The sequence below is a fragment of the Erythrolamprus reginae genome, chromosome 2, assembly GCF_031021105.1.
Source record: "Erythrolamprus reginae isolate rEryReg1 chromosome 2, rEryReg1.hap1, whole genome shotgun sequence".
Classification (NCBI taxonomy): domain Eukaryota; kingdom Metazoa; phylum Chordata; class Lepidosauria; order Squamata; family Dipsadidae; genus Erythrolamprus; species Erythrolamprus reginae.
In genome coordinates, this window is record NC_091951.1 from 148,236,042 (window position 1) to 148,261,573 (window position 25,532).

Sequence of the window (25,532 nt, forward strand, 5' to 3'; positions counted from 1 at the left end):
ATAAAATAGACAATCTGAATAATTTTAGGCAAGGAATTTAAATAACTAAAAGTATGTTCTATATTCATATAGGGCTGGTTTTGCTTCTGAAACTGCCTTGATTAGCCTCTGGGTGGTTGTCTTTGCTTTACTGATTCTCCTGGATTCTTGTAGTTTTCGGTGCTATGATATTTATGCTATGAATTTCCATTTGGGCCCATTTGATCCCAGTCATTTAACATCTCCATGAAACTGCTAGGGGAGATCCCTTGGAAACATCAAATGCCCCTATTATGTGGATAGCACCCAGTTCAGTCTCCGTTCTTAACTGGATTTAGATAAGATGGTGAAACTGCTGAATCAGTACTTGAGCTCAGTAAGGGACTGGATTAAAAATCAATAAATTGAAGGTTAATCCAGAAAAGACAGAGATGCAATGACTATTTATCTAGGGGATTAGAGTTCAAGTTGTTACTATGGGTGTGATTGCACTTCCCACAATGGATTGTGACTTTGGGGTCACTTCACAACATGGCACATGGTGATCCACCAAGGCTGCAAGACATCTGAGGGCAAAAGAACATTCATAACAGAAGAGAAATAAACACTCCGCAAAGCCAGAGTTGCAAATGCTGCAACAATGGTGGCCACACATGTCTGCCCAACATGTGGCCGAACATTTCGTGCCTGTATAGGCCTTAGCAGCCACCTGAAGACACATAACATGCAGCCCACAACCCATTAGATGTCAAGGTCCTCTTCAAACATGATGGACGAACATCAGAGGCATGAGTGCCTACTGTAACCCAAATCACCTTTAACCACTTCAGATAGGTCCACCAATTGCAGTTCTGCTTAGAGGTAAACTCATTGTAATTATCTATCCATGGCCTCTTAACTTCTCATTTAGATTACAGGTAGTTCTCAAGTCCTCAACTTATAACTATTCTTGTAGTGACTGATCAAATGTATAAAGGCATTGAGAAAAGTGGCTTTCAATTGATCTTCACTCTTACAACCATTATAGCATCACCATGGTCAGAGGATCTAAATTCAGCCGCTTGCTAAACAGCATGTAGTTACGACAGTTGCCACATGTCCCTCGATCATGTGATCTGCATTTGTGACTTTCACAGCCAGTTTCTGAGAAGCAAAGTCAGTTGGGGAATTCACTTTGCGACAGTATGATTCATTTAACAACCATGGCAACAAGAAAAAAAAAGATTGCCAAATCGGGCACAATTCAGTAAACCATCAACTGGAAATTTTGGTCCCAAGTATAGTTGCAAGTCAAGGACTATCTCCAATGTACTGTCCTTAACGAAGCTTCATAAACTTCAATTAGCTGCACTAAAGAGAATTCAGTGAGAATGGAATACCTGGTTACAGAATGAAATTAGTCCTTTTCTCTAGGCTCCAATCTATTCCTTAAGGCCACTTTTTGAGTATCTGATCTGAGTTGCCTTCTATGCCGAGATACAGAGAGCAGCTACTTCAAAATCAACTGGGGGAGGAATTATTGATCCCCTCAGAGAGGGTCTGCAACTTGGGTGTCCTCCTCGATCCACAGCTAACATTGGAACATCATCTTTCGGCTGTGGCGAGGAGGACGTTTGCCCAGGTTCGCCTGGTGCACCAGTTGCGGCCCTACTTGGACAGGGAGTCATTGCTCACAGTCGCTCATGCCCTCATCACCTCGAGGTTCGATTACTGCAATGCTCTCTACATGGGGCTACCCTTGAAAAGTGTTCAGAAACTTCAGATTGTGCAGAATGCAGCTGCAAGAGCCATCGTGGGTCTCCCTAGATTCACCCACGTTTCTGCAACACTCCGTGGCCTACATTGGCTACTGATCAGTTTCCAGTCACAATTCAAAGTGTTGGTAATGACCTTTAAAGCCCTACATGGCAGTGGACCAGAATACCTCCGGAACCGCCTTCTACCGCACGAATCCCAGCCGATAAGGTCCCACAGAGTTGGCCTTCTCCGGGTCCCGTCGACCAAACAATGTTGTTTGGCGGGCCCCAGGGGAAGAGCCTTCTCTGTGGCAGCCCTGGCCCTCTGGAATCAACTCCCCCCAGAGATTAGAACAGCCCCCACCCTCCTTGTCTTTCGCAAATTACTTAAGAACCACCTATATCGCCAGGCATGGGGGAACTAAGACATCCTCTCCCAGGCTTTTATATTTTACGTTTGGTATGTATGTGCTGTATGGTTTTAATTGCTGGGGTTTTATATATGTTTTTTAATATTGGATTTGTTTTACTGCTATATTGTTTTATTATTGTTGTGAGCCGCCCCGAGTCTTTGGAGAGGGGCGGCATACAAGTCCAATAAATTATTATTATTATTATTATTATTATTATTATTATTATTATTATTATTATTATTATTATTATTTCAGGAGTTATTCCTGACTGTGGGGAGTGCTCCCCAATTCTGGTGCTGTTCTTATTGTCTTTTTACCACAGGAAAAGGATCGGTTTAGCCTCCAAAGCATTTCAATAGTATTTGTCCCACTGTAATTTTTATCTTTTTCATGCTGCTTTTACTTTTGTAGCTTTTATTTTGTACCTTGGCAAATAGGTTTGACTATTTAAGTTGCCCGAGATAACCTCTGAGTTTTAAATGTAAACATAACTTTTAAGTGCAAATCACACTGAGGTTTCTTTTAGTGGAAAGCAGTTTAGAACATTATTTTAAATAAATAATGTTAATGAAGGATAATTTTGCATATGTTATCAGTGTTTGAAGAGAGAACTGTTAAGGCAGTCTTAGGGCATTTCCGCATGGCCTGCTGATGGCAGATTAGAGATGCCTCAGTGAACAAATTTAGAAGACATGAATGGAGCTCACCTCTGACTCACCAAGAAGACAGACAGAAGTCATATTTTCTTGTTCCAATTGTAAAAAGTTGCTTTCTAGCTTCTGGCATAAGCTGTGCTGTCTAGTTTGTGTGAAGCCCCTTCTATCAAAGTAACAATAGAGGCACAAGGTTCCTCTTCAGGTCTTAGGCCCATCAAGGTGCTGTGGGATGCCCATCCTGCACTGCCCATGATTTTTAGGACCATGTGGCAAGAGTGGAGATGCCCAAACAACTTATTTCCTATTTCTCTGGTCGCCCAGTGGTTTACTCGATATAGTTCTCCAGCATCAAAAAGGCCTGCTTCTTTACATGGAATACCAGAGAAAAAGCTGTTTTCCTACATCCCATTCAGGAGTGAAATTCAGCAGGTTCTAACAGCAGGTTCTATCTGGAGAACCAATAGCGGAAATTTTGAGTAGTCCGGAGAACCGGTAAATACCTCAGAGTGGGGAGGGAATGAAGATTTTGCAGTATCCTTCCCCTGCAACGCCACAGAACCAGTAGGGGAAAATGTTGAATTTCACCCCTGGTCCCATTCTATATCCTCTCCTTTGCTAGCCCTACTTAACTTTAGAATAGAATAGAATATCACCCATCTCCTCCAACGTATGACTGTATGACTGTAGGGTGTTGCTTGTATCCTTAAGATTTTTATTAATATTGTTTCCTGATTGCTTATTTGTACCCTATGACAATTATTAAGTGTTGTATCTCATGATTCTTGACAAATGTATCTTTTCTTTTATGTACACTGAGAGCATATGCACCAAACACAAAACCCTTGTGTGTCCAATTACACTTTGCCAACAAAGAATTCTATTCCATTCCGTTCCATTCCATTCCATTCCATTCCTTTCCATTCCATTCCATTCTATTCTATTCTTATCATCCATGGCAAAAAGAGTGAGGAGAAAGAAGTGATGAAAAATAACTCCTCTGTTGCCATTTTCTGTAGAATCAGAGAACTGTCAGCAGAAAACTCTCAATTTTTTTTCCCCTAGCCAGGGCTGGGTCTCTTCTCTTTCCCCTTCCCTTCCCTTTTCTCTCCCCTCTCTCTCCTCCCTACCTCCATCCATTCACTTGTAAATGAAATAGGAGGAGAGAAGCTGTAGGAACAGAAGTAGCAAAGAGAGCTCTTTGTGGGATCAGATTTACAATCCCACAGGGTGGTGTTGCAAACATAGAGCAGAACCTATAGGCCTTTTGCTACCATCAACTGGCATCAAAGGAAATATGACCCTCTGTATAACATTATAGAAGAGCCAGGGAAGTCACTTTCCATTTACAGTGATACGTCATCTTACAAACCCCTCGCCATACAAACTTTTTGAGATACAAACCCAGGGTTTAAGATTTTTTTGCCTCTTCTTCCAACCTATTTTCACCTTACAAACCCTGTTGTGATTCCGTCTGAGGCTCCTCAGGGAACGGCTGAACCTCTGCCGGCTCCATGCTCAGAGGGGGAGGAGGAGGAACAGGAGGAGGAGGAGGAGGCCCAGGCAGATGGGGAGGAGGAATATCAGGCCGAGGGAGAGGGAGAACAGCCTGAGTCCCCTGGGGTGGAGCTCTCCCCAGCAAGCAGCCTGGAGTCCTTGGATGAAAATGCACAAGCCATCATCGATCTCAGGCAGAGAAGAGCAGCACAACGAAGGGGACAATTAGCCAGGTATTTCCAGCCCTAAATAGGCAACAGCTGGGTTTGGGTGTGGTTCTCCCCAGAAAGGCTGAAAAGGCAGACCCACCCTTCCTGTATTGTGGAGTATTATCTTTGGGAGTCCCAGGACCTGGCTGTGATCTTTGGCGTTTCTGACTCTGGCTTGTGGTCCTGAAGGCTGAAACCTTGGGGGGAAAGACGTGGGTCTTATTCTCTACAGTGGTGTGTGTGCCAGCAAGAAGTCTGCTGTATTGTCTGGCCATCAGGACTCTGCTGTGAAGCCTCATAGCCTGTCTGTTGGGAAGAACAGGTTTTTCTCTGTGTTTGTTTTTCCAACTATAAAGTGCCTTTGCTTTTACCAGCGTGTCTGGCTGCTTTTTTCAGTTGGTGTTGAAGTCTGGGGGCACCCAGACAGAACAAAACCCAAGCCGCCGCCACTGGGATGCCCCATCTCCGGACTTCTGTTGCCAGTGAAGCGCCTGTTTTTGCACTGCTGGGATTTCCCTGAGGCTCCCCTCCATGGGAAACACCACCTCCGGACTTCCATGTTTTTGCGATGCTGCAGGGGAATCCCAGCAGTGAAAAAACGGGTACTTCACTGGCAACGGAAGTCCAGAGGTGGGGTTTCCCAGCGAGGGGAGCCTCAGCAAAATCGGAGCATCACAAAAACATGGAAGTCTGGAGGTGGGATTTTGAGGACTTCCGTGTTTTTGCGATGCTGGAATTTTGCTGAGGCTCCCCTCGCTGAGAAACCCCTGCCTCCAGACTTCTGTTGCCAGCGAAGCACCCGTTTTTGCGCTGCTGGGATTCCCCTGCTGGGATTCCCCTGCAGCATCACAAAAACACGGACATCCGGAGGTGGGGTTTCCCATGGAGGGGAGCATCAGGGGAATCCCAGCAGTGCAAAAATGGGCGCTTTGGCTGGCAAAAGGGGTGAGTTTTGGGCTTGCACGCATTAATCGCTTTTCCATTGATTCCTATGGGAAACATTGTTTTGTCTTTTCACCTTACAAGCCTCGTCCCGGAACCAATTAAGTTCGTAAGACAAGGTATCACTGTATTTGAATACAGTATTTGGTTTTGTTTTAGAATTCCACAAAACTCCACTAAACAAAAACAATAGGAATTTCAGTGCCCTCTGAATATACTTTTGAAAAGCATTCTTTACCACTGTGCTAAAATGACTATTGTTTACAGTACATTCTTTTCACCTTTTAACCCATTAGCAATAGCATTTAGACTTATATACTACTTCATAGTGCTTTTACATCTGTCTCTAAGTGACTTACAGAATCAACAATCTGGGTCCTCATTTTACCACCTCAGAAGGATGGAAGGCTGAGTTAACCTTGAGTCGGTGGGAGATTTGAACTGCTGAACTACAAGTAGTAGTTAGCTAAAGTAGCCTGCAGTGCTGCTCTCTAATCACTGTGCCACCCCAGCTATTATCAAAGTTATTACCTTAGATTTCCAATGAAATGAAATCTTTAAAATGAAAAGTCTGGCTTGTTTGATCCACTGAGCAAGTTCATGGTGGAGGCAGGTTGTGAGCCAGATATTTCTTTGCTCAAAGTTTTACCTTGTTGATAGATCTTGTATAGGATATGAATCACAGCTGACCAGGAATCAAATCCATAAAGATGTAGAGTGCCCTATAAAAGTTATATAGTGCAAGATTGAATCCATGTGCATAAATTTATATAGTGCAAGATTGAAGCCATGCTAAGTAATTTGTTTAGAAAGTTCAGTATTTAGAAGCAATAAAAATAGTAGTAATAATAATTATGGGCATGGATATCTCACATCAAATTAGATGCTGCCTTTATGACCCCCAAGCTCTTACATAAAGCTCAAATCATAACCGAGGAGCATGTGAAAGTGGTACAATAGAGGATCATGAAGCCCAAACCCAGAGATGACACTGAGAGGTCTGACTGAGAACAATCCATTCTAATTACACATAGAAATGCTCTTCTCTTAGCCTAGAGATTGACCTACCCAGTAAGGTCTAGAGGGGAGGGCTTTCTCTGGATCCCAATTGTTAAGTTGTGTTTCCATCTGTCAGTTTATGGTGACCTTCTAGGACTAGGTCATTTTCATCTCACCTGGAAGAGCCTTCTGCAGAGAACAAATAACTCAGATTTTCAAATAGTTGTGAAGAGTTGGTTTTTCCAGAGAGCTTTTGAAGTATGTGTGACATGTTTATTTTGTCCTGCTATGGTATTGTCTTGTTCTTGGGTGATGCTCCTTGGTGCTATGATGTAATTGTTGTTATATTGTTTTGCTATTTTATTTGCGTTATTGGCTTTGGGAACTGGTATATAAGTCCTAATAAATGAGTAAAAAAAATAAGTATTTATCAACTCCAGGAAATATTTGCTTTTATAATACATGTTGCTATCAAGCTAAGTTCCTTTCCTCTGATGTTCCACTCTGATAAGGAATAGCTCAAATATGATCTCTAGCATAGGGATGGATGGTTTTATCACACTGCAGGCCATATTTGAGTTTTGAAAGACTTGCTGAGAGCTATGTTCTATGAAGTGGACAAGTTCAGAATAAAAATTTAAATTGAATTAAATGCAGCTAATAGGATTATTTCCTCGGCCATTTAATAACTCCCACTACTTTAGCTTTAAGAATTTGAGTTTTAGCAGCAAGTTTTAGAATGCTACCTCATTTTTAGTACCTTAAAATTGCAATATGGTCATGAGAAGTCCTAACTTCAAGCATGTTTCATTTCCCTAGAATAAGAAGTAATAAAAACACTTTTTGTTTCTTCTGGGTTTTTTTTAAATTAAGCTTTTCTAAAGCTTTTCTTCTGCTCCCATGAGAATACAGGAAATACCTAATCTTGATGGGGCAATGAGAACAAAGGGGTCTTCTCAATAACTCCCTAACTTAAGTCTGCCACTTAAAGGCTTTCAGACACATTAAATAAATAGCTAAGACTTACAATCTAATGCCCTCCAGATGTGTTAGAGCACAATTCCCATCAATCCTGGCTGAGGGTGATGGGAAGTAAGTTATTATTTATTTATTGGACTTTTATGCCACCCCTCTCTGAGGACTCTGGATGGCAAGGTGTCCTGAAGGTAGGGAAATGGGATTTCTCCTACTTTTATGCCCCTACTTTTATGCTCCTCTCTTGGTTGCCTAGGGGTCTCCAGCCTTGGCAACTTTAAGACTTGTGGACTTCAACTTTGCTGGCTGGGGAATTCTGGGTGAAGTCCACAAATCTTAAAGTTGTCAAGGTTGGAGACCCCTGCTCTAGGCAGCCAAAAGAGGAGAGGTTGGAGACCCCAGGTCTAGAGGAGAAGGGGAAAACATTTCTGTGTATTTTTTGTAAAACCTGTTATGGTAAAAACAAAAGCAAGATTATGGAGAAGGAGAAGTAGCTGCTCTCATCTAAACCATTATCCAATCCACATTGGTGCAGGTTTGCACCAAATAACAACCTATCAGTCTCTGGAATACATATCCTGACTGTAAGTCAACAGCTTTCATACAAGATGTGCAATATTTTTGGGCCAAGGGCTGTCTTTATGCTGATGGCTGCATTACGTGATGCGCATGTAGACGGGGGTGGGTGGGGGATCTAATTTCATTTCATTCACATTTAATTAAAATCACATTTATTTAGTTAAATAGAGCTCATGTGATAACTCCCCTTCTGTCATATTAACAAAATCACAACTGAAGGTTGTCAGAGAATTTGTAGGGAAGGATTTCAGAGGGGGCGTAGGCCTAAATGGTGGCCCAAACTGCCCCACATATTTAAGAACAGGAATAGGAATAATAGTAAGGTTCCATTGCACAGACAGCAGAGATGATATTCAGCAGTTTCTGACCAGTCCTGGAGAACCAGAAGCAGAAATTTTGAATAGTTCAGAGAATCGGTAAATACCTCATAAGAACACAACACTCTGTGGCCTGCACTGGCTGCCGATCAGTTTCCGGTCACAATTCAAAGTGTTGGTAATGACCTTTAAAGCTTTACATGGCATTGGACCAGAATACCTCCGGAATTGCCTTCTACTACACGAATCCCAGTGGCTGATAAGGTCCCACAGAGTTGGCCTTCTCCAGGTTCCGTCGACCAAACAATGTCATATGGTGGGCCCCAGCGGAAGAGCCCTCTCTGTGGCGGCCCCGGCCCTCTGGAATCAACTCCCCCTGGAGAGGCATGGGGGAACTAAGACATCTCCCCCAGGCTTATTATATTTCACATTTGGTGTGTATGTGTTGTATGGTTTTTAATTGTTGGGGGTTTTATGTATTTTATTATTAGATTTGTCCCATTGTTATACTGTTTTTTATTACTGTTGTGAGCCGCCCCGAGTCTTCGGAGAGGGGCGGCATTCAAATCAAATCAAATCAAATCAAATCAAATCAAATCAAATCAAATCAAATCAAATCAAATCAAATCAAATCAAATCAAATCAAATCAAATCAAATCAAATCAAATCAAATCAAATCAAATCAAATCAAATCAAATCAAATCAAATCAAATCAAATCAAATCAAATCAAATCAAATCAAATAAGAGCCATGCTGAATCAGGCCAAATCCCATTGAGTCTAGCATTCTGTGTCACACAATGGCCCATCAATTGTCCTTGGGGATCTTGAGCAGAAAGAGAAGGCAAGACCCTCCCTTTCCCTTGACCTTCAACAAATGGTACCCAAGGGAATCCTGCCTGCCTCAACCGGCACTTGGACCTCCTCTGACTGGACCAGCCCCCATCTTTTCTCTGCCTCCCAATCCCAGCTAATCACCATGCCAACCATTCCACACCAATAGAACTGGTAGTAAAAAAAATTTGAATCCCACCACTGACAGAAAGGAATGTTTTGAACGTTTCTTGGCTTCTAACCAGGGTGGATTTGTTTTAAATCAAGTCAATTTAAATCACAATTAAAATCATGATTTAAATCACTAGTAAAAAGACTTGATTTAAATCAAGTTCATTTAAATTGATAATTTTTAAAGAGCAACTGTCATCTCTGGCCTGCTGTTGACTTACTAACAGTCCCAATATTGCAGAATATACAGCCTCATGCTATATAATTAAACTATTTCATGCTGAATAAATTAAATTATTAATGTATCTTAAATGGAAAACTACCTTTAAATAGATTTTTACCCCAAAAGCATTTTATTAAAATAAATTTTAATAAAAATTAAAAAAACCATCTAAATACAAAAAAATCTGATTTAAATTCTTTTAAAAATCTGATTTTTTTAAAAAAAGAATATTTTAAAAAACCATCCTACTTCTAACCCTGGAAATTCGAACACTTTTTTTCTTGTCTAAAAATCTTTTGGAAATTTTGCCTTGGAACTCCATGTACAACCACTTAACAACAGAAGAAAATGTGAACTTGTCTATAGGGAAGCCTGGTACTTTATGATAGAAAGTTGCGGCTGGATGTGTTATTCATTTACAACATAAGATTATCATGGCATACATGGTATGTTTGAAAGGTGGTGACATCATGCATTCCTTTTATGTATAGCAGACTATAAAACCACCCTGACCCATTGTGTAGTGTTGCTACAACAAGAGTAAGGTAAAAAATATTATCCCAACTACATTTCTTTGATATCTTTAATTTGTTTTCCTCCCCTTCCCATTTTGGTCAAAGAGCACAATAAATGCTTACTTATCTACTATCTCTATGAATAAATGGCACATCAGTGTAATTAATGATAGGATTCCTGGTTATTTTGAAACCAAATAGCCTCAGTCTGTAAGTTGAACATAATGATCACCATACCTATCAGACTTAAAAGCAAAAGATGATTGAAACTAGAATATTCACTCATCTTCTCATTTTTCTACTATAAATTTATTCAATCTATTCTCCTTTCTTCCTGCAAGCCACCTGAAGTTAAATACACATTTTACGTGCCTTTCTCCTCATACATTTTGTATGGACCTTTTCATAACATGCAGAGTTGCATGTTAGTGTGCACTTTCTTGTAATACCAATTTCTCTATTGCTACCTTAATATATTGCATTTTTGAGTTCTTTAACATTATCTGCCTGGAACGTTGCAATGCAGTTTGTAATTCATAAATGCATACTGATAGGCACACATTACTGGCACCGATAGTGGCATGTAACTCTGTTCTATTTTATTTACAGGTATTGGAAGAATGAACAGGTAACCTTCATACTGAACTACAAATCAAACAAATCCCACCCTCACCCCCACAATGAAGAAATGCAAGATCTGTCTAACTCAGAATGACAGTGAGGACAATATTGAGGGCCCATCCCTAAACCAACAATGCTACTATCAATTTTTTGAACTTCCAGTGGCAGGTATTAAATTGTGAAAGGAATGAATCTGCCCTGGAGATTTGTCTTGTAGCAAAAATGACCCAGAATCAGAATGGAGTGGAGTGAAGTGGAGTGGAAGGGAAGGGGAGTGGAAGGGAAGTGACTGTTAGCATATGGGTTTTTTTTTAAAATATTTAAATGTTTTAAATTTGTCTGATTGCTTATGATTTGTTTTTTACATGTTGTGAGCCGCCCCGAGTCTTCGGAGAGGGGCGGCATACAAATCTAAGTAATAAATAAATAAATAAATAAATAAATAAATAAATAAGGGAAGGGAAGGGAAGGGAAGAGAAGAGAAGAGAAGAGAAGAGAAGAGAAGAGAAGAGAAGAGAAGAGAAGAGTTGGAAGGGACCTTGGGGTCTTCTAATCCAACTTCCTGCTTAGGCAGGAAACCCTATACCAGTGATGGTGAACCTTTTTTTCCCTTGGGCGTCGAAAGAACGTGTGTGTTTACTATTGTGCATCCCCACACTCGTAATTCAAAGCTTCCCTCAACCCCCAGAGGCCCTCTGGAGGCCAGAAGCGACCTGTTTCCCAACTTTTGGTGAGCCCAGTAGGCTCGTGTTTTGCCCTCCCCAGGCTCCAAATGCTTCCTTGGAGCTTGGGGAGGGTAAAAATGGCTTCCCCCATTCCTCCAAAGGCTCTCTGGAAGCCAAAAATACCCTCCCAGAGCCTCTGTGTGAGCCAAAAATCAGCTGGCTGGCACACACATGCATGTTGGAGCTGAGCTAGGGCAACAGCTCGAGTGCCAGCAGATATGGCTCCGCGTGCCACCTGTGGCACACATGCCATAGGTTCGCCATCATTGACCTATACCATTTCAGGCAAAGCTATGACAATGAATGCTGCATTACATATCTTGACAAATACGTCCTTATTTTTTTTTCCATCTCATGTCATCTTTTATCACAGGATTAGGCAATAACCAGAAGTTTGCAATTGCAACCTTCATAAACCTAAGATAACACAATCAATTGTCAGAGATTGTGACAGATGTAATTCAAAGCAACATCATTAGGGAGAATGCCCCATTGCTTAGTCTGCACTGCTACAAAGATTAGCCCTTTCCAAAGAGATAACCAAGCATTTTGAAGACGTGACACTTAAAAAATAATAATAATAAAAACACATGCGCGCACACACACAAACTATTTCATGATTTTCCTGCTTTAATTTGAACTTATTTTTCTCATAAAAAATAATGTTTCAGGAAGATGAGATCCTAAAGAGTGCTTTGCTTTCTGAAAAAAATTCAGCTTGTTCTTCTGTGTTCCTCATGGGTGCCAAATGATTTTGGGTGTGGTAGAAGAGCTGTTGTAAAGGAACATTAAGAGAGTTACTCGTCCTTGAATGGCAGGCAAACCATCATCATTGGCATCCAAGTATTTTTGCAAGTGTCCAAAAATAAGTTCCTTCTTGGAATTGTCTTGAATTCTAGATCCTTCTTGACTATTGCAGAAGAGTTTATGAAAAAAGAAAGAAAGTCACTCAGTGCATGTGATATGTTGCCACACACTTGCCTCAGTGAAGTCACAAACAGTCCCTGCAGAGGGCTACCTGCCCCTTCTGGTAATCACGGCATGGGCAGAGGCGCTGGTACTTGGTATTGCATCCAGCACAGCTGAATAACAGATGATCTTTCTGAAGGTAGCATTCCCGGACATTTTCAGCCACAGCTGGATAAAGGTGATTCATCTCAGATTCTGTGCTATCACAAACAATGTTGAGCCTAGAAAGTGAAAGAAAGACTCAGTAAGAACTTTGTTGTGTTAGAGCTTAACATGGCTCCTGAGATGTCATCTCCATGGAAGCAGTGTTAAAGACCATTTCACACTTTACCCAGCAATAAACACAGGGTTATTAATGCAATTTAAAGCACAGAGAAGGAGAACATACATATATGCTCTCTTTGGTGAGTATTCTATTACTATATCTTCTTTTCTATTCTTTCATAGATATATTTTACTATGAGTATCTCCTCTATAACCTTCATCATGTATTTTACAATGTGTATATATATATATATATATATATATATATATATATATATATATACCCACTAAAACTCTCATTTGGATAAAACTCTCTGTTTTGGATAAAATAAATAAATAAAATAAAATATATATGTGTGATGCATATTGTTTTAGGGGGTTATAATGTTTGTAGGTATCTTCTGAGGGCCAAATTGAACGTTGTTGGTAAATCCACCACTGGATGAATTAAAAATAAACTCTACAGATATTTCATTTGAACAGTGAGTTTTTACAATCATGTCACTGACATTTATACATATGCAAAACCAAACTGCTCTTAGCCCAGCAGATCAAACATAAAAGACCTACTTTTAATTTTAATGAGGAAAATTAGGAACAGAATAATTTCATGGAGTTAAAGGGTTAAACTCTCTTCTAAACTGGTGAACTGTCTCCCAGAAAGTACATGGTATCATTGTGTTTGTTATTTTTTTTATTGAGTGTTTCTCGTTCTTTGACAAAATTTGCTTTAATTGTGTGACCATATGTCCAGTTATCTTTCAATCTGTTTGTAGAACATCTCACTTCTGGCTCACCAGTAATGAAATGCCACATAGATTTCCAAACTGGCAGCAAAAATGTTCTTGATATAATTGATAGATGCTTAATTCACACTCCTCCAATGGTGAGTCCCTCCAGATGTGATGGACTTCAACTTTCATCATTGTACCTGGCATTGTAGACGGAAATAATCGGCACTGTTGCCTGACATATCAGATAAAAACCTTTGCTGGAAAAAGCTAGATTAAAGTAATATGTGATAGATACTGCCAGCAACCATAAAGAGGCAAGTGTAATGAATGTTCCCCAGAATATGTACAATACCTCAGAGTAAATGCTTTTCAAAATAGTAATTGATTTTAAAAATAAACATGTCCATTCACTCTACCTCTCTGAATCTGAGCATCTTTTCACAGATTCCTGATGCATGTTCTTCCCAATCATAATCATAATGATCCTTTCAGAATTTTTTTAAAATAATTGTTTTGCATCCCAGATGTATCCTTTTTGTATTATTTTTTCCTCCTTCTTTCTGATTCCTGGGGACATTCTGGGAATCCATAACCTAGAAGATGATTGCAGCTGACTATACTATTAGCATCAAATTCATAATAAGCAGAAAGGGATGAATGAATGTACCAGGAGAACAATGTTTTGAAAAAGCCATCAATGTTTATTACATTTATAACTCATCTTCCATTCAGGAGCTTCAGGCAGCATACAATCCTTCCCCTCCTCTTATTTTTCCTTATAGCTACAACCTAGCAGAGGGAGAGAAACTGGTCCAAAGTCCTCCAATTAGCTTCTATGGCTGAGGGTGGTGCAAAAGCTGAAGCTGAGTCTATCTATTCTAATCAGGGATTGGGGTGGGTTCCTCCCCATTCGGACCGATTTGCCTGAATCGGCAGTGACCAGTGACGTCACAATGATGTCACTGAACCTGATGGGTTGATGCCGGTCCACGAGTTCCGCCATCTTTTTATTTTATTTTAATTTTTTAAAAAAAATTCCAGCCCAAGCCAAACAGAGCCGGGCTGACCAGAGCTGGGCTGTCCCACCCAAGGACCAGCTGAATAGAATGGCAAGCAAGACTGCAGGAGGCATAGCCAGAACCATGGGAAACTGGAGTGTATCATGCCGGCCTGAGATTGGGGTGGCAGCGGAGGTTTTGCTCTCATGATTGAGAGGTAATTAACCACTTCTTGCACCAAACCACATTGGTTGGTGCCGGTCCGTGGGCGCTATCATCTTTTTATTTTATTTAAATTTTTTTTAAAATTCCAGGGTTTTTCTTGTGTGCATGCGCAGAAGCCAAGTTTCTGGCACTGCGCATGCGCTGCCAGTTTGTCTTTGCATTTCCCCCCTGTTTTTGATTGTTTTTGCTTTGGTGCATGTGCAGAAGCTAAATTTTTGCCGGGGGGGGGGCATTCTTGCCTGATTGCTCTCTCTCTGTGCAAAATATTTTTTTCCTTTACTTTGCAAAGGTTGCTCTGAGGAGCAAAACTTCTGCCCTCCCCCAAATCCCACCCAAGAATCTATGGGTGAAGCGAGTCCCACTGGGATGGGCAGTGGGGAGCAGCTGCCCTGGAGGACCTGGCCGCCCTCTGTCAATCTTTGCCCATTGGGTGACCAGAGGATTAGGCACTCCCAAATGTGTCTGTGTCACCTCAGACCCCATAAGGCAGCAGAAGCTGGAATACCACATCAATCCAAGCTCCCTTTGGAGTGGGTTACAAACAAGGTGCAAACGCCTCCCAAACAGAACTTGGCACACCCAGAGCTGCCACTGCTTTGCAACAGCCAAAGAGGGAAGAGGTGCCTCTGGGTGTGAGGGATGTCAAGTTGGCCACACCTATTCACATGACCATTAAACCATGGCAACAAAATAAGCCACGTCACAGAACTGGTAGTAAAATAATTTGGAACCCACCCGTTATTCTAGTCCAACATCTTAATCTCTCATCACAATGAGTCTCTAATAGTAACATTTGGTGTTTTCTCTCTAGACTTCAGTGAAAGTTACCAAGTAATATATCCTCAGCTGACAATTTGGAGCCATCGGGTTCTTTTTAAACTACAACTTCCACAACTGTTTGTCATTGACCTGGCTGACAAGGGTGGATGGGAACTGAAGTTCAGACAATCTGAAAGGTCCCATGTTGTTCTGTTCTAGCTTTGCCTTCCTACTCAGTAAATGGCCTGCCATCTCTTTAATAAACTATGATTTGAACTAGTGATTCTGAACTAGCAATTTCTCTAAAATGGCTGAATTTTAAGAAGCTAAAGGAGCTTAGCAAGTCGAATCTGAGCTCTGGCTCTTATTTATCATATAAAAATGTCACTTGGACTCAAATTGTCTGCTTGGCCGCCGTGACAAAAATGATAATGCACCCATTTTAATTGTCCAGAGCTATGTATGGAGCTGGGTGGCAGATTTATGTTCTATTAAAATGTCAGCGCCTGTGTGTTCCAAATGCATGCTCACAGACAGCAGGATAAAAAGGGAAGGAGATGAGAAGAGAATAATGGTGCCTCAAAAACCCAACATCTTTTCAGCTGCATAAAGCTGTATTCATGCTCAATACAAACGGGAAAGTCTGTCCAAATATTTTTTTTTAATGTCCGCTGCACTGTGTGCAAAGGACACTAAACAAATGTCAGGGAGACGTTTGTGGGAGGAAAAATCCTTTTAAAACAGGAAATATACAGCTAAAGTCTCTGGACTATGAGAGGGGCTTGTGAGATCTACGCTGGGTTCTACTGGCTGCAAACTGTGAATCAGATGCAGCTAGTAGTAGATATACACATGGTTTTTAAGATAGAACAAAAGGAATCTGTAAGCTGTTGCTGAAACCAGAGAGCTATATTTGGAGTACCAGAACTGAACTGAACTTATGATTTTTTGATAGAAAACGTATCTCTGGTTGCCATAATAATTTTTCATGACATTAGCTTAATTTGTGAAAAGGGCTTCATGTTGTTGACATTGCCACATTATTTGTTTTAGTAAACAAAATGGCAGCAAAAATATAGAAATCGCTGAAAAATGTACCCATTAATTCAAGACTAATTTGAACAGTTAAGAGTTAAGAATTGTGGTGGCACAGTGGTAAGAATACAGTATTGCAGGCTAATTCTGCTGACTGCCAGCAGTTCAAACCTCACCGGCTCAAGATTGATTCAGCCTTCCATCCTTCTGAGGTCGGTAAAATGAAGACCTAGATTGTTGGGGGCAATAAGTTGACTCTGTAAACTGCTTAGAGATGGCTGTAAAGCACTGGGAAATGGTATATAAGCAAGGGCGGGCTACTGCCTGGACAGGTGGTGGTGGAATGCAGTGGGGTAGTGAAAATGAGCTCTACCCCAGAGCACCCAATTTGCACTGAAAGATGTTGAAAGAAAATGCAGGGCATCCTGCATAAGCCCCTGTTGCAGTGTAGCATAAATGTTAGAATAGGAATATATCATATTATATATATCTGGACCACTAGCATAAAAATGCTCTGCTTACCCTGATTCTATTATAGCCAGGATAGGACGGTATTAATTTGCTTAAGTCTGCATTTCTGGTGAATTTGCAACAGGAAGACAACTGACCATAAAAGGGTTCAATAAACATCTCACTGATAAACAAGTATACATCACTCCAAACAGGACATTATACGATCAAAGGGGGAAATTTACATTGCCTGAAGCAAAACAGGACGAGACTGTGATAAAAGGAGATTGGTTGTGATAAGGCAGAAGGCTTCAGAGAAATTAGGTGTGAGAAACATTTGCTCAAAGGAAATTATTCTAGGAAATTGGTTTGTGATATCTGGGGAAAGGAAGGACTCAAAGATATGTCATGTTTAAATTTATGTTATTGGATGTTTGTATATCACTTGACATGTACATGTAATTATCCCCATATGCATATGCTCCCAAATAAAAAGGGGTACACAGCTCAATACTGTGTCACTTTACCCAGAGAGAAAATGTGTCCAAGTCTTCTTTCTAGGATTCGCGTTCGTGAGTGACCCCACACGGCTGGGTTGCTCTTAGCCCCTCTGAAGACATTGTCTTGATCAGGGACTTTGCAGCACCTCAAGCCTCGCCCACAATGAGGTAATAAAAATTTTGGTAGCCGTTCACTGTATATAAGTCTAAGTGCTATTGCTAACTCCTGCCTATCCTTAAGCTAATTAGGCCTAGAGATCAAAACAGCTTTTGATTTAGGGCAGATATTTTCCAGCTGTAGCTGAATTGAAATTACTAAAAGCCGCCCTGAGTCTTCGGAGAGGGGCAGCATACAAATCTAAAAAATAAATAAATAAATAAATAAATAAATAAATATGCATTTCCAACACTGCAAGGTGCTAAGGGTTGTAGTTCTGCCATATTTCAAAGATTAGGGACTCCTGAAACATGGGCCAATATCTCCTACTTAGCCTTCCCCCAAACCTTGGCTCCCTAGATATTTTGAGACAATCAATATTGATAGCTGCAGAATTCTGGGAGTGGTCATTTCAACAGATCTGAGAGGAAAAGGTTGCAGGACAGCATAAAACTTTGTGCAATGCTATAATAATAATAATAATAATAATAATAATAATAATAATAATAATGATGGGGCTACCTTTGAAAAGTGTTTGGAAACTTCAGATCGTGCAGAACGCAGCCGCAAGAGCCATCGTGGGGCTTCCAAGATTCGCCCATGTTTCTTCAAAACTCCATGGCTTGCATTGGCTGCCGATCGCTTTCTGGTCACAATTCAAAGTGTTGGTCATGACCTTTAAAGCCCTACATAGCATTGGACCAGAGTACCTCCGGAACCGCCTTCTACCGCACAAATCCCAGCGACCGATAAGGTCCCACAGAGTTGGCCTTCTCTGGGTCCCGACGACTAAACAATGTCATTTGGCGAGCTTTCTCTGTGGCAGCCCCGGCCCTCTGGAACCAACTCCCCCCGGAGATTAGAACTGCCCCCACCCTCCTTGTCTTTCGTAAACTACTCAAGACTCACTTATACCGCCAGGCATGGGGGAGTTGAGACACCTTTCCCCCAGGCTTTTTTTAATACTTTGTTTTATGTTTGGTATGAATGTGCTGTTTGGTTTTTTAAATAATGATAGGGTTTTATATGTTTTTAATATTAGATTTGTTTCACTACTATATTGTTTTTATTACTGTTGTGAGCTGCCCCAAGTCTTCAGAGAGGGGCGGCATACAAATCTAATAAATAAAATAATAATAATAATAATAATAATAATAATAATAATAATAATAATAATATTTCTTGGAATTATCAATTAACTATGGCAAAGTAATTAAAATATTAACATTTGTTTCATATTCAACAATTTCCCTCCTCCTCCAGCACCACCCCAACAGAATGTTCCTATGAAACAAAGCCGTCTGCAAATTTCAGACTCAGGCATTAAAGTGCAAGTTTTGAAACAGTAATCCGAAATTGTGAAAAGCTTAACACGCCACCTTCTTCAAATTTGCCATAAAACTCCATCTGGGATACAAAACATTAATTTTCAATATAGTCTTGCCTAAATGTCAAAACTCAGAATCAGTACAGATAATGGTAATAAGCTGACCTTTACTGCTTCTCCCAAATCAACTTCCAAAAGCCTGCACTGGAATCTTACATCTTTAAAGTTGCACAAAGAAGAGGAGAACTTTCTCAGTTGGAAGAATAAGGGAAGGACATAAGAAAGCTCGCCAACTTACTGCTGGAACACTTCTTTTTTGTTCAGGAACTTGAAAAACTCAGGCTCACAGACTAAATTATGCTGCTGACAAGTTCTGGTGCATGCTTGGCCAGTCTCGGATAGCCACACCTGCAGGGACTTGATTGGGGGCCAAGCTGGAAGATGGCTGCTGGTTACATTGTGAGACCATACCAGGGCAGTTGAGTTGGGTTGCAGGATGAGAGGACTGAGAGAGCTTTGCATAGTCGGGCTGCTGGACTTGTCTGGTAGAGCCGCAGTAGCACAGAAATCCTATCCGATTGGGGGAGAAAGAAGCATTTGTTACACAGACTCTTCAAAAGACAGCTCTGCAAATATGTCACATGATCTGATTTTCTCTAACCTGGTGCTTTCCAGGTATTTTGGGTTATAACTCCCACAATTACTACACAGGGGTGAAATGCTCCCAGTTCATTCGTGCCCATTGTTAGCAAATAGCATGGGAAAAGGAAATGGAATGTTAAGAGAGAGCTCATTTGCATATTGGTATGTAAATCAGTTTTTGGCAGTTGGAAGATAGAATTCTGGGGGATTTGTATGCTGACTGTTTGTATGCTGACTGCATCATAGAGAGCAGATGTATAGAGAAATATAGTTACACTGTCAAGTTGTTTATTTGTCGTAAATATGCAACCAGTTCAATGAAAAAATAAGAAATAAAAGCATAAGTTTTATATTGGAGTCATTGTATTTGTACCCCAATATACATTGAAGCACGGTTCTGCTATGAAGAGACTCTGCTGTATGAAGTGAAGAACATCACTTGAAAAATATAAATAACATAGAAATCCAACACCCATGTGTAAATCATTCTGTGTGTGCAGAGGTTAAAAGAACCCAAATGGTGATGTCTGGGCAGGTGGGCAGAGCCTCGCTCTGCCTTTGAGACTGGCTCTCCAACGACCGACAGCCATGAGCAAAGAGGGAGCATTTCACCTCTGACTAGCCAGCACCGTGCCTGAGAATCCTGGAAACTCATCCCAACATATCCAGAAGATGTCAGATTATATCAAGGACAAATCTGAATATTAGACTCCCCTCCCTCCCTATTCTCTTAAGGCTGCAACTAAATTCAGATGCCATAGTTTTAATATCACTTTCTTTTCTCCCCTATCCTTTTTTGGTTATCAACTTTCCAGGTGCAAAATTCTGGAGTAATAAGCTTACATATTGCTTTCTGATCTTGAACTGGCCTACCGTAATAAAAGTAATTACTATGCAGCTGCATGAGAAAGTGTAATTTCTCTCATTCAATGGCATGTTACAATGAATCTCTATATGAATAGAGGCTGACACAACCTCTATATTGTACAAGTTAAACACAATCCTTTTTTCCTCCAAAATTGAATGCATACTTCCTATTAGTGCATTGTTGTTCAGAGATGCAAAATAAGAAAACAGGAAGCATGGCATGAAATACTTCCCCCATTGATTCAGTGCTACTTTTCCTCCCAAGTCACTCTCATGCTACCCAATCCACTTAATAGAGTTGTTGTTATGGGGAAAGTAGGAGGAAGAAGGAGTATTGTATTATTTGTAAAAAAATTACTAAAGGCAGGATATAAATAAATACAGAAAACACTGATTACCTGAAATTTATATTTAGCCAGAAGTTTCAACAGGTAAATAAATATTCAGATTCTTCTAATCTCTGAGTTTGTGACTGTTGTTCTATCTACTTACAGCAAAATGAGCTCCTCTAGCCAGCCATATAAGCATTTGAAAATTAAAGTAACAAAACCAGAGAAGGCTGTTTACAAAATGCCTCCAGCTTGTAATTTCTAGTAATTGAAAAATATTGATAAGAATTGGAAGTTACATACTGTAACGATTAAAGTCAATGCAAAGTCTGGAAGATCAAGAAAAAAAAATCTTTACCAGAGCTGTCTTGAAGCAGATTAGATCTGCAACACAAAACCTGTAGGTCACTGCAAATAACCAGCCAAAATATTTAGCTGAGGTTGGAGTGGTTGTCTATTTGTCCACAGAATGTCATTGCTTATACTATGCATGCAGGGGTGGTCTACTGCCTGGACGGGGGGGGGGGGGGGACAGGGGACGGACACAGTGAGGTAGCAAAAATGGAGCTCCACCCCAGAGCACCCAATTTGCAGTGAAAGATGTTGAAAGAAAATGCAGGACATTCTGCATAAGCCACGCCCACAGTGTGGCAGTAAAATATTTGGTAACCCTTCGCTGTATGCATGGGACATGAATCAGAAGGGAAATTTTTCTCCAACTTCCCATTGTCTAGTAGGCAAAAGAAACCCTTGATAAAATATTTTAGAAACCTTGCTTGAATGGTTGAAACAAAATGTGAATGGTTAGGTCACATTCAAAGTCGCATTTGGAGAAAAAAGGGCAAAACATTTCAACAAAAGAACTCTTAGACAATAATTAAAATAATGCTTGGAATGGCCATTACAGTTCCACCAGGCTTGAGCCTTATCAATAATCTGTGGGAGAGCTCAAACATGTATTGCATACAAGGAGATCTAACAATATTTCTGAACTAAAAGTATTCTTCAACGAAAAGTAGCTGGGGGAAACTTTCAAATTAAGAACAGAAGGCCTTTTTGTTGGCTAGAGGAAATTGTGGAAGCTGTTATTTTTGTCAAAAAAGGTGTTACAAAATGCTGAATGGAAGGGTATCCAGACTTTTCCACCTGCCATGTCCTCTATCTTCCTATTTTGTATCTGTAAGTAACTGCAGATAAATATTAAATGTGCATTAAAATTTGCCAAAATATGCCGTGTTTAAATTGTTACGTGTGTCAGTGCTCCCTCTGTTCACTGAGGAGTCTTTGAAGGATACAATTTGAGTGGAGCTGCCTATGCTTTTGACTGCAACTGCAATAAAGTCCGTTTCTTAAGGCCAACAAAATCACCCTTGCTTTTATGCAAAAATAAGTACTGTTAAATTCTGTTAATTCTGTTCTTTAATAGAGTCAGTCTTATCCATATCTTCCCATAGGTAAGTGCCACAGAGCTCATAGGTATGTTGTTAGGTAAGTAGATAGAGAAACACAGCTCTGTTAAATGGGCTTTATAACCACTTCCAGAAATTTCATGCGCCTGTTTACTGGCAGTGGCTTTTTAATAGATTGGTATCAACCTTGTGAGATGAGGTGGTGAATATTTGGTGGCTAATGTTTTTTTTAAGCGGTTTTTAATTATATCTAAAATCAACTGAAATTACTCAAAACTGTGGATTTGCTGATATGCTTTCCAGAATAAATTGTTCCCTCCTTGAGGTGGAAAACACTTTTCCATAGTATTGACATGATCGTGGAATAAGGGAGAAAAAATTATACTCTGTACACAAAAAGGTGCTAAGTTACACCCTTAGATTTCATTCCAACAATAATAATATTATTTCAAGGATTAAAAATGGAACAGTGTGCTGGTACTCTGTCATATCAAAGCACATCATTTTTCCAATTAGCAAAGAGAAAAAAAAGTGTTGAAAATAATAACTGTCATTAACTGTGGATAGAGAGAACCAAATTATACAAGAATAGATTAAACATGTTCTGGGGGGAGGGGGAACTTGAGAGAAAATATACATTTAAAATAGCATTTTGCTTTTTTAATTGCTCAAAGTTTGCCAAAGTTTCCAACATGGCCAAGAATTTGCAGGAAAGGGATTCATTTTTACTGATCATTTGGAATTTATTCCAGTTTCCTTCTCCATATTTTTATTTTTTCACTTCTGGAGCCTCAAAAGTAGGGAAGAAAGACTCGCTTTCCGCAGTTACCCACTAAGAATATTCTATTCTATTCTATTCTATTCTATTCTATTCTATTCTATTCTATTCTATTCTAGAGTAGAGTAGAGCAGAGCAGAGCAGAGCAGAACAACCAAGTTGGAAGGGACCTTGGAGGTCTTCTAGTCCAACCCCCTGCTTAGGCAGGAAACCCTACACTACATCAGACAAATGGTTATCCAACATCTTCTTAAAAACTTCTGGAGCATTCGCAACTTCTGGAGGCAAGCTGCTCCACTGATTAATTGTTCTAACTGTCAGGAAATTTTTCCTTAGTTTTAGGTTATGTTTCCCCTTCATTAGTTTCCATCCATTCCTTCTTGTCCTGCCCTCAGGTGATTTGGAGAATAGTTTGACTTCCTCTTTTGACTCCCTCCTTCAATACCCCTGAGATATTGGAACACTGCTATCATGTCACCCCTAGTTCTAGTCCAGCACAATGGGAAGAATAAGGTTGATTAAATTTAGTTTATACTACATAAGCAAAATTAATGGCTCTAGGATATTCTTGTCTGCTGGATTGAGTCAGAAAGAAAGGGGAAGATAAGTTACCTGGTTTTGAATGTAGGCATGGATCCGTTCTAGCATTCCTTCAGATGTGTATTCATAGGGCAAGTAAGGATCAACCTAGAGGAACAGAGGAGGAAGAAATATGGACATGAATGAACATAGAATAAGACTATTTCCAATTTCGGTGAAAAAAGTTGTGGAAAATGTGGTATTCTGTCATTTAGATTCTGTCATTAACTTTCCATATGAAGAAATTGTAGTTTGACTGCATTTACAATCTTTTCTGTAAGAACGTACCTTTTTTCATAGTTAAAAGTGAAGATGTCATCTTCATCCTCATTTACCTTTAAACAGGCCTTTTAACAGGTTTTGGCCATGCATATAAAACTATTTGATTCACAATGTAGAGCCACTTAACATTTATATATATTTGGTCAGTAATTAGATTGAATTGCCATTTAATGCAATGCTTAAAATTTCAGCAAGTCAGCTGAGGTACCTGTTCATGTCAGGAAAGCATGCTGTCCACGCAAATACTCTTTGGCATAGACAAAGCACTTGAAGCATGCAGAAGAAGCACACTGCACAAGCAACAAAAGTGTAAACTCCATTGCCTGAATCCACCACCTAGTTCTCACGCAACTTCTCCTGCAAAACTACAAAGATAGCTTTGCATTTGAAAGGTTTTCAGAAATCTGATGAAATTAATGTATTGATCAAGTCCCAGATTTTGCAATTACATGATGTGACCATCTGCTGAGATGCAAAAATCCTTCAGATCTGTTCTGCAATATGTTCTGATCAAAACCATTGACGCCGACTGTGTATTAGACTGCTGGCACATTCTGCTGGGCCTGGAATATAAAGACTATTCTGTTTCAAGCTTATATCCTAGCAGCCTCATCAACATTTTCCCTCCCTCCCTCTCCGCTTCTTCTCCTTCTCAGAAATACCAGCAAACCTCCTGTTGGATCTGTCAAATATACTCATGATGGCAATGACAGCAGATGCTTGCATCCATCTGCTACAAGCAAACAATTGGATGAAGTGTCTCCCTGTATGGCAAGAAGGCCAACAACAAACAGATTCGCTAGGATCAATGGTTCTAATGAGCATATCTTTCCACTTTCTCCTTTCCCTTTATTAAAAAGAAAATAAAATATGTCAGCAAAGAAAAAAACCCATAGAAATATATGTAAGTAATAAAGGTACATGGTATTCTTTCTTTTATCCAAGGCCTGCTGAATGCTTTGGTTAATTCTGTGCTTCTAAAGCATGCTAGTCTAACTATCAATCCTTTGACTCTAAGGGAGTTTGAGTCTTTAAATAGTTTTTTTAGCGAGAAATGACCACAAGATGGATGCCCTCTGTTATGATCTTTAATCTTAGAGCTTCTTGACATTTTCTATCTATTGCTTCTCATTTTATTTTCAGAATATAAACTTTGAGCAGATCCTTTTGAGGAGGCCTTAGATTCCAACTAAGCACTTGATAATCCTGTTTCTTTTTGACTGATTCAGATTTGATAGCAGACACGTCCTTGAATGACTCAGCACATTGTCCTGAGAGGAAGGTCTATTCAAGGAGCTTTTGACAAAAGAAGGGTCCTCAGGACTACCATTTACAAGCCTTGGCTCAGATATTCTGATTTCCTATTTTCGTTGGTTTTCCTCTTTGATAAGAAAGAAGAAAAACAAAGAAAAAACAAAACAATGGGAAATATGGAAGGGCTTCAGATGGGCAGCTTCCTTTCCCATGAACTTCAAGCACTGAATCACAGTGAATACTGATTAAGGATTCTGCCTGGAAACAACTAAACTATATCAAGCCTATCAACCTATAAATAGATTGAACTTCCAGGTTAAGTGGAATGCTCTACACTGGGAACCAAGAAGCTGAATTGTGATGCTCAAGAATACTTCCATGCAACCATCACTTCAACTCATAAACCAATTATCAGAATTCTGCAACTTAGGTACTGTGCAAGGTGATGATATAAAACCAGTGTTCTGACCCAGCTCCCCAAACACGACAAACCCTCTCAAGTTAGCTCAAAGATTCTTTTATTAGGAGTCCTGGCAAAAAGTTTATCTCTCTACACAGGTTAACAAGTCTGTCTGCCACATCTATTC

The 25,532-nt window shown here is 40.0% G+C and overlaps 1 protein-coding gene across 1 annotated transcript in view; it reads right to left on the reverse strand.

Annotated features, from left to right (window-relative positions):
- Window positions 1-11,999: 11,999 nt before the first annotated feature.
- Window positions 12,000-25,532, reverse strand: part of MGAT5B (alpha-1,6-mannosylglycoprotein 6-beta-N-acetylglucosaminyltransferase B) — a 174,670-nt gene continuing 161,137 nt past the window's right edge. Inside the window, exons 13-15 of the mRNA XM_070739842.1 lie at window positions 23,443-23,517; window positions 19,104-19,375; window positions 12,000-12,577 (exon numbers count right to left, since the gene is read on the reverse strand). Of these exons, the coding sequence (XP_070595943.1) occupies window positions 12,379-12,577; window positions 19,104-19,375; window positions 23,443-23,517 (546 nt within the window). The 3' untranslated portion in view covers window positions 12,000-12,378. The remainder of the gene's footprint in view (window positions 12,578-19,103; window positions 19,376-23,442; window positions 23,518-25,532) is intronic.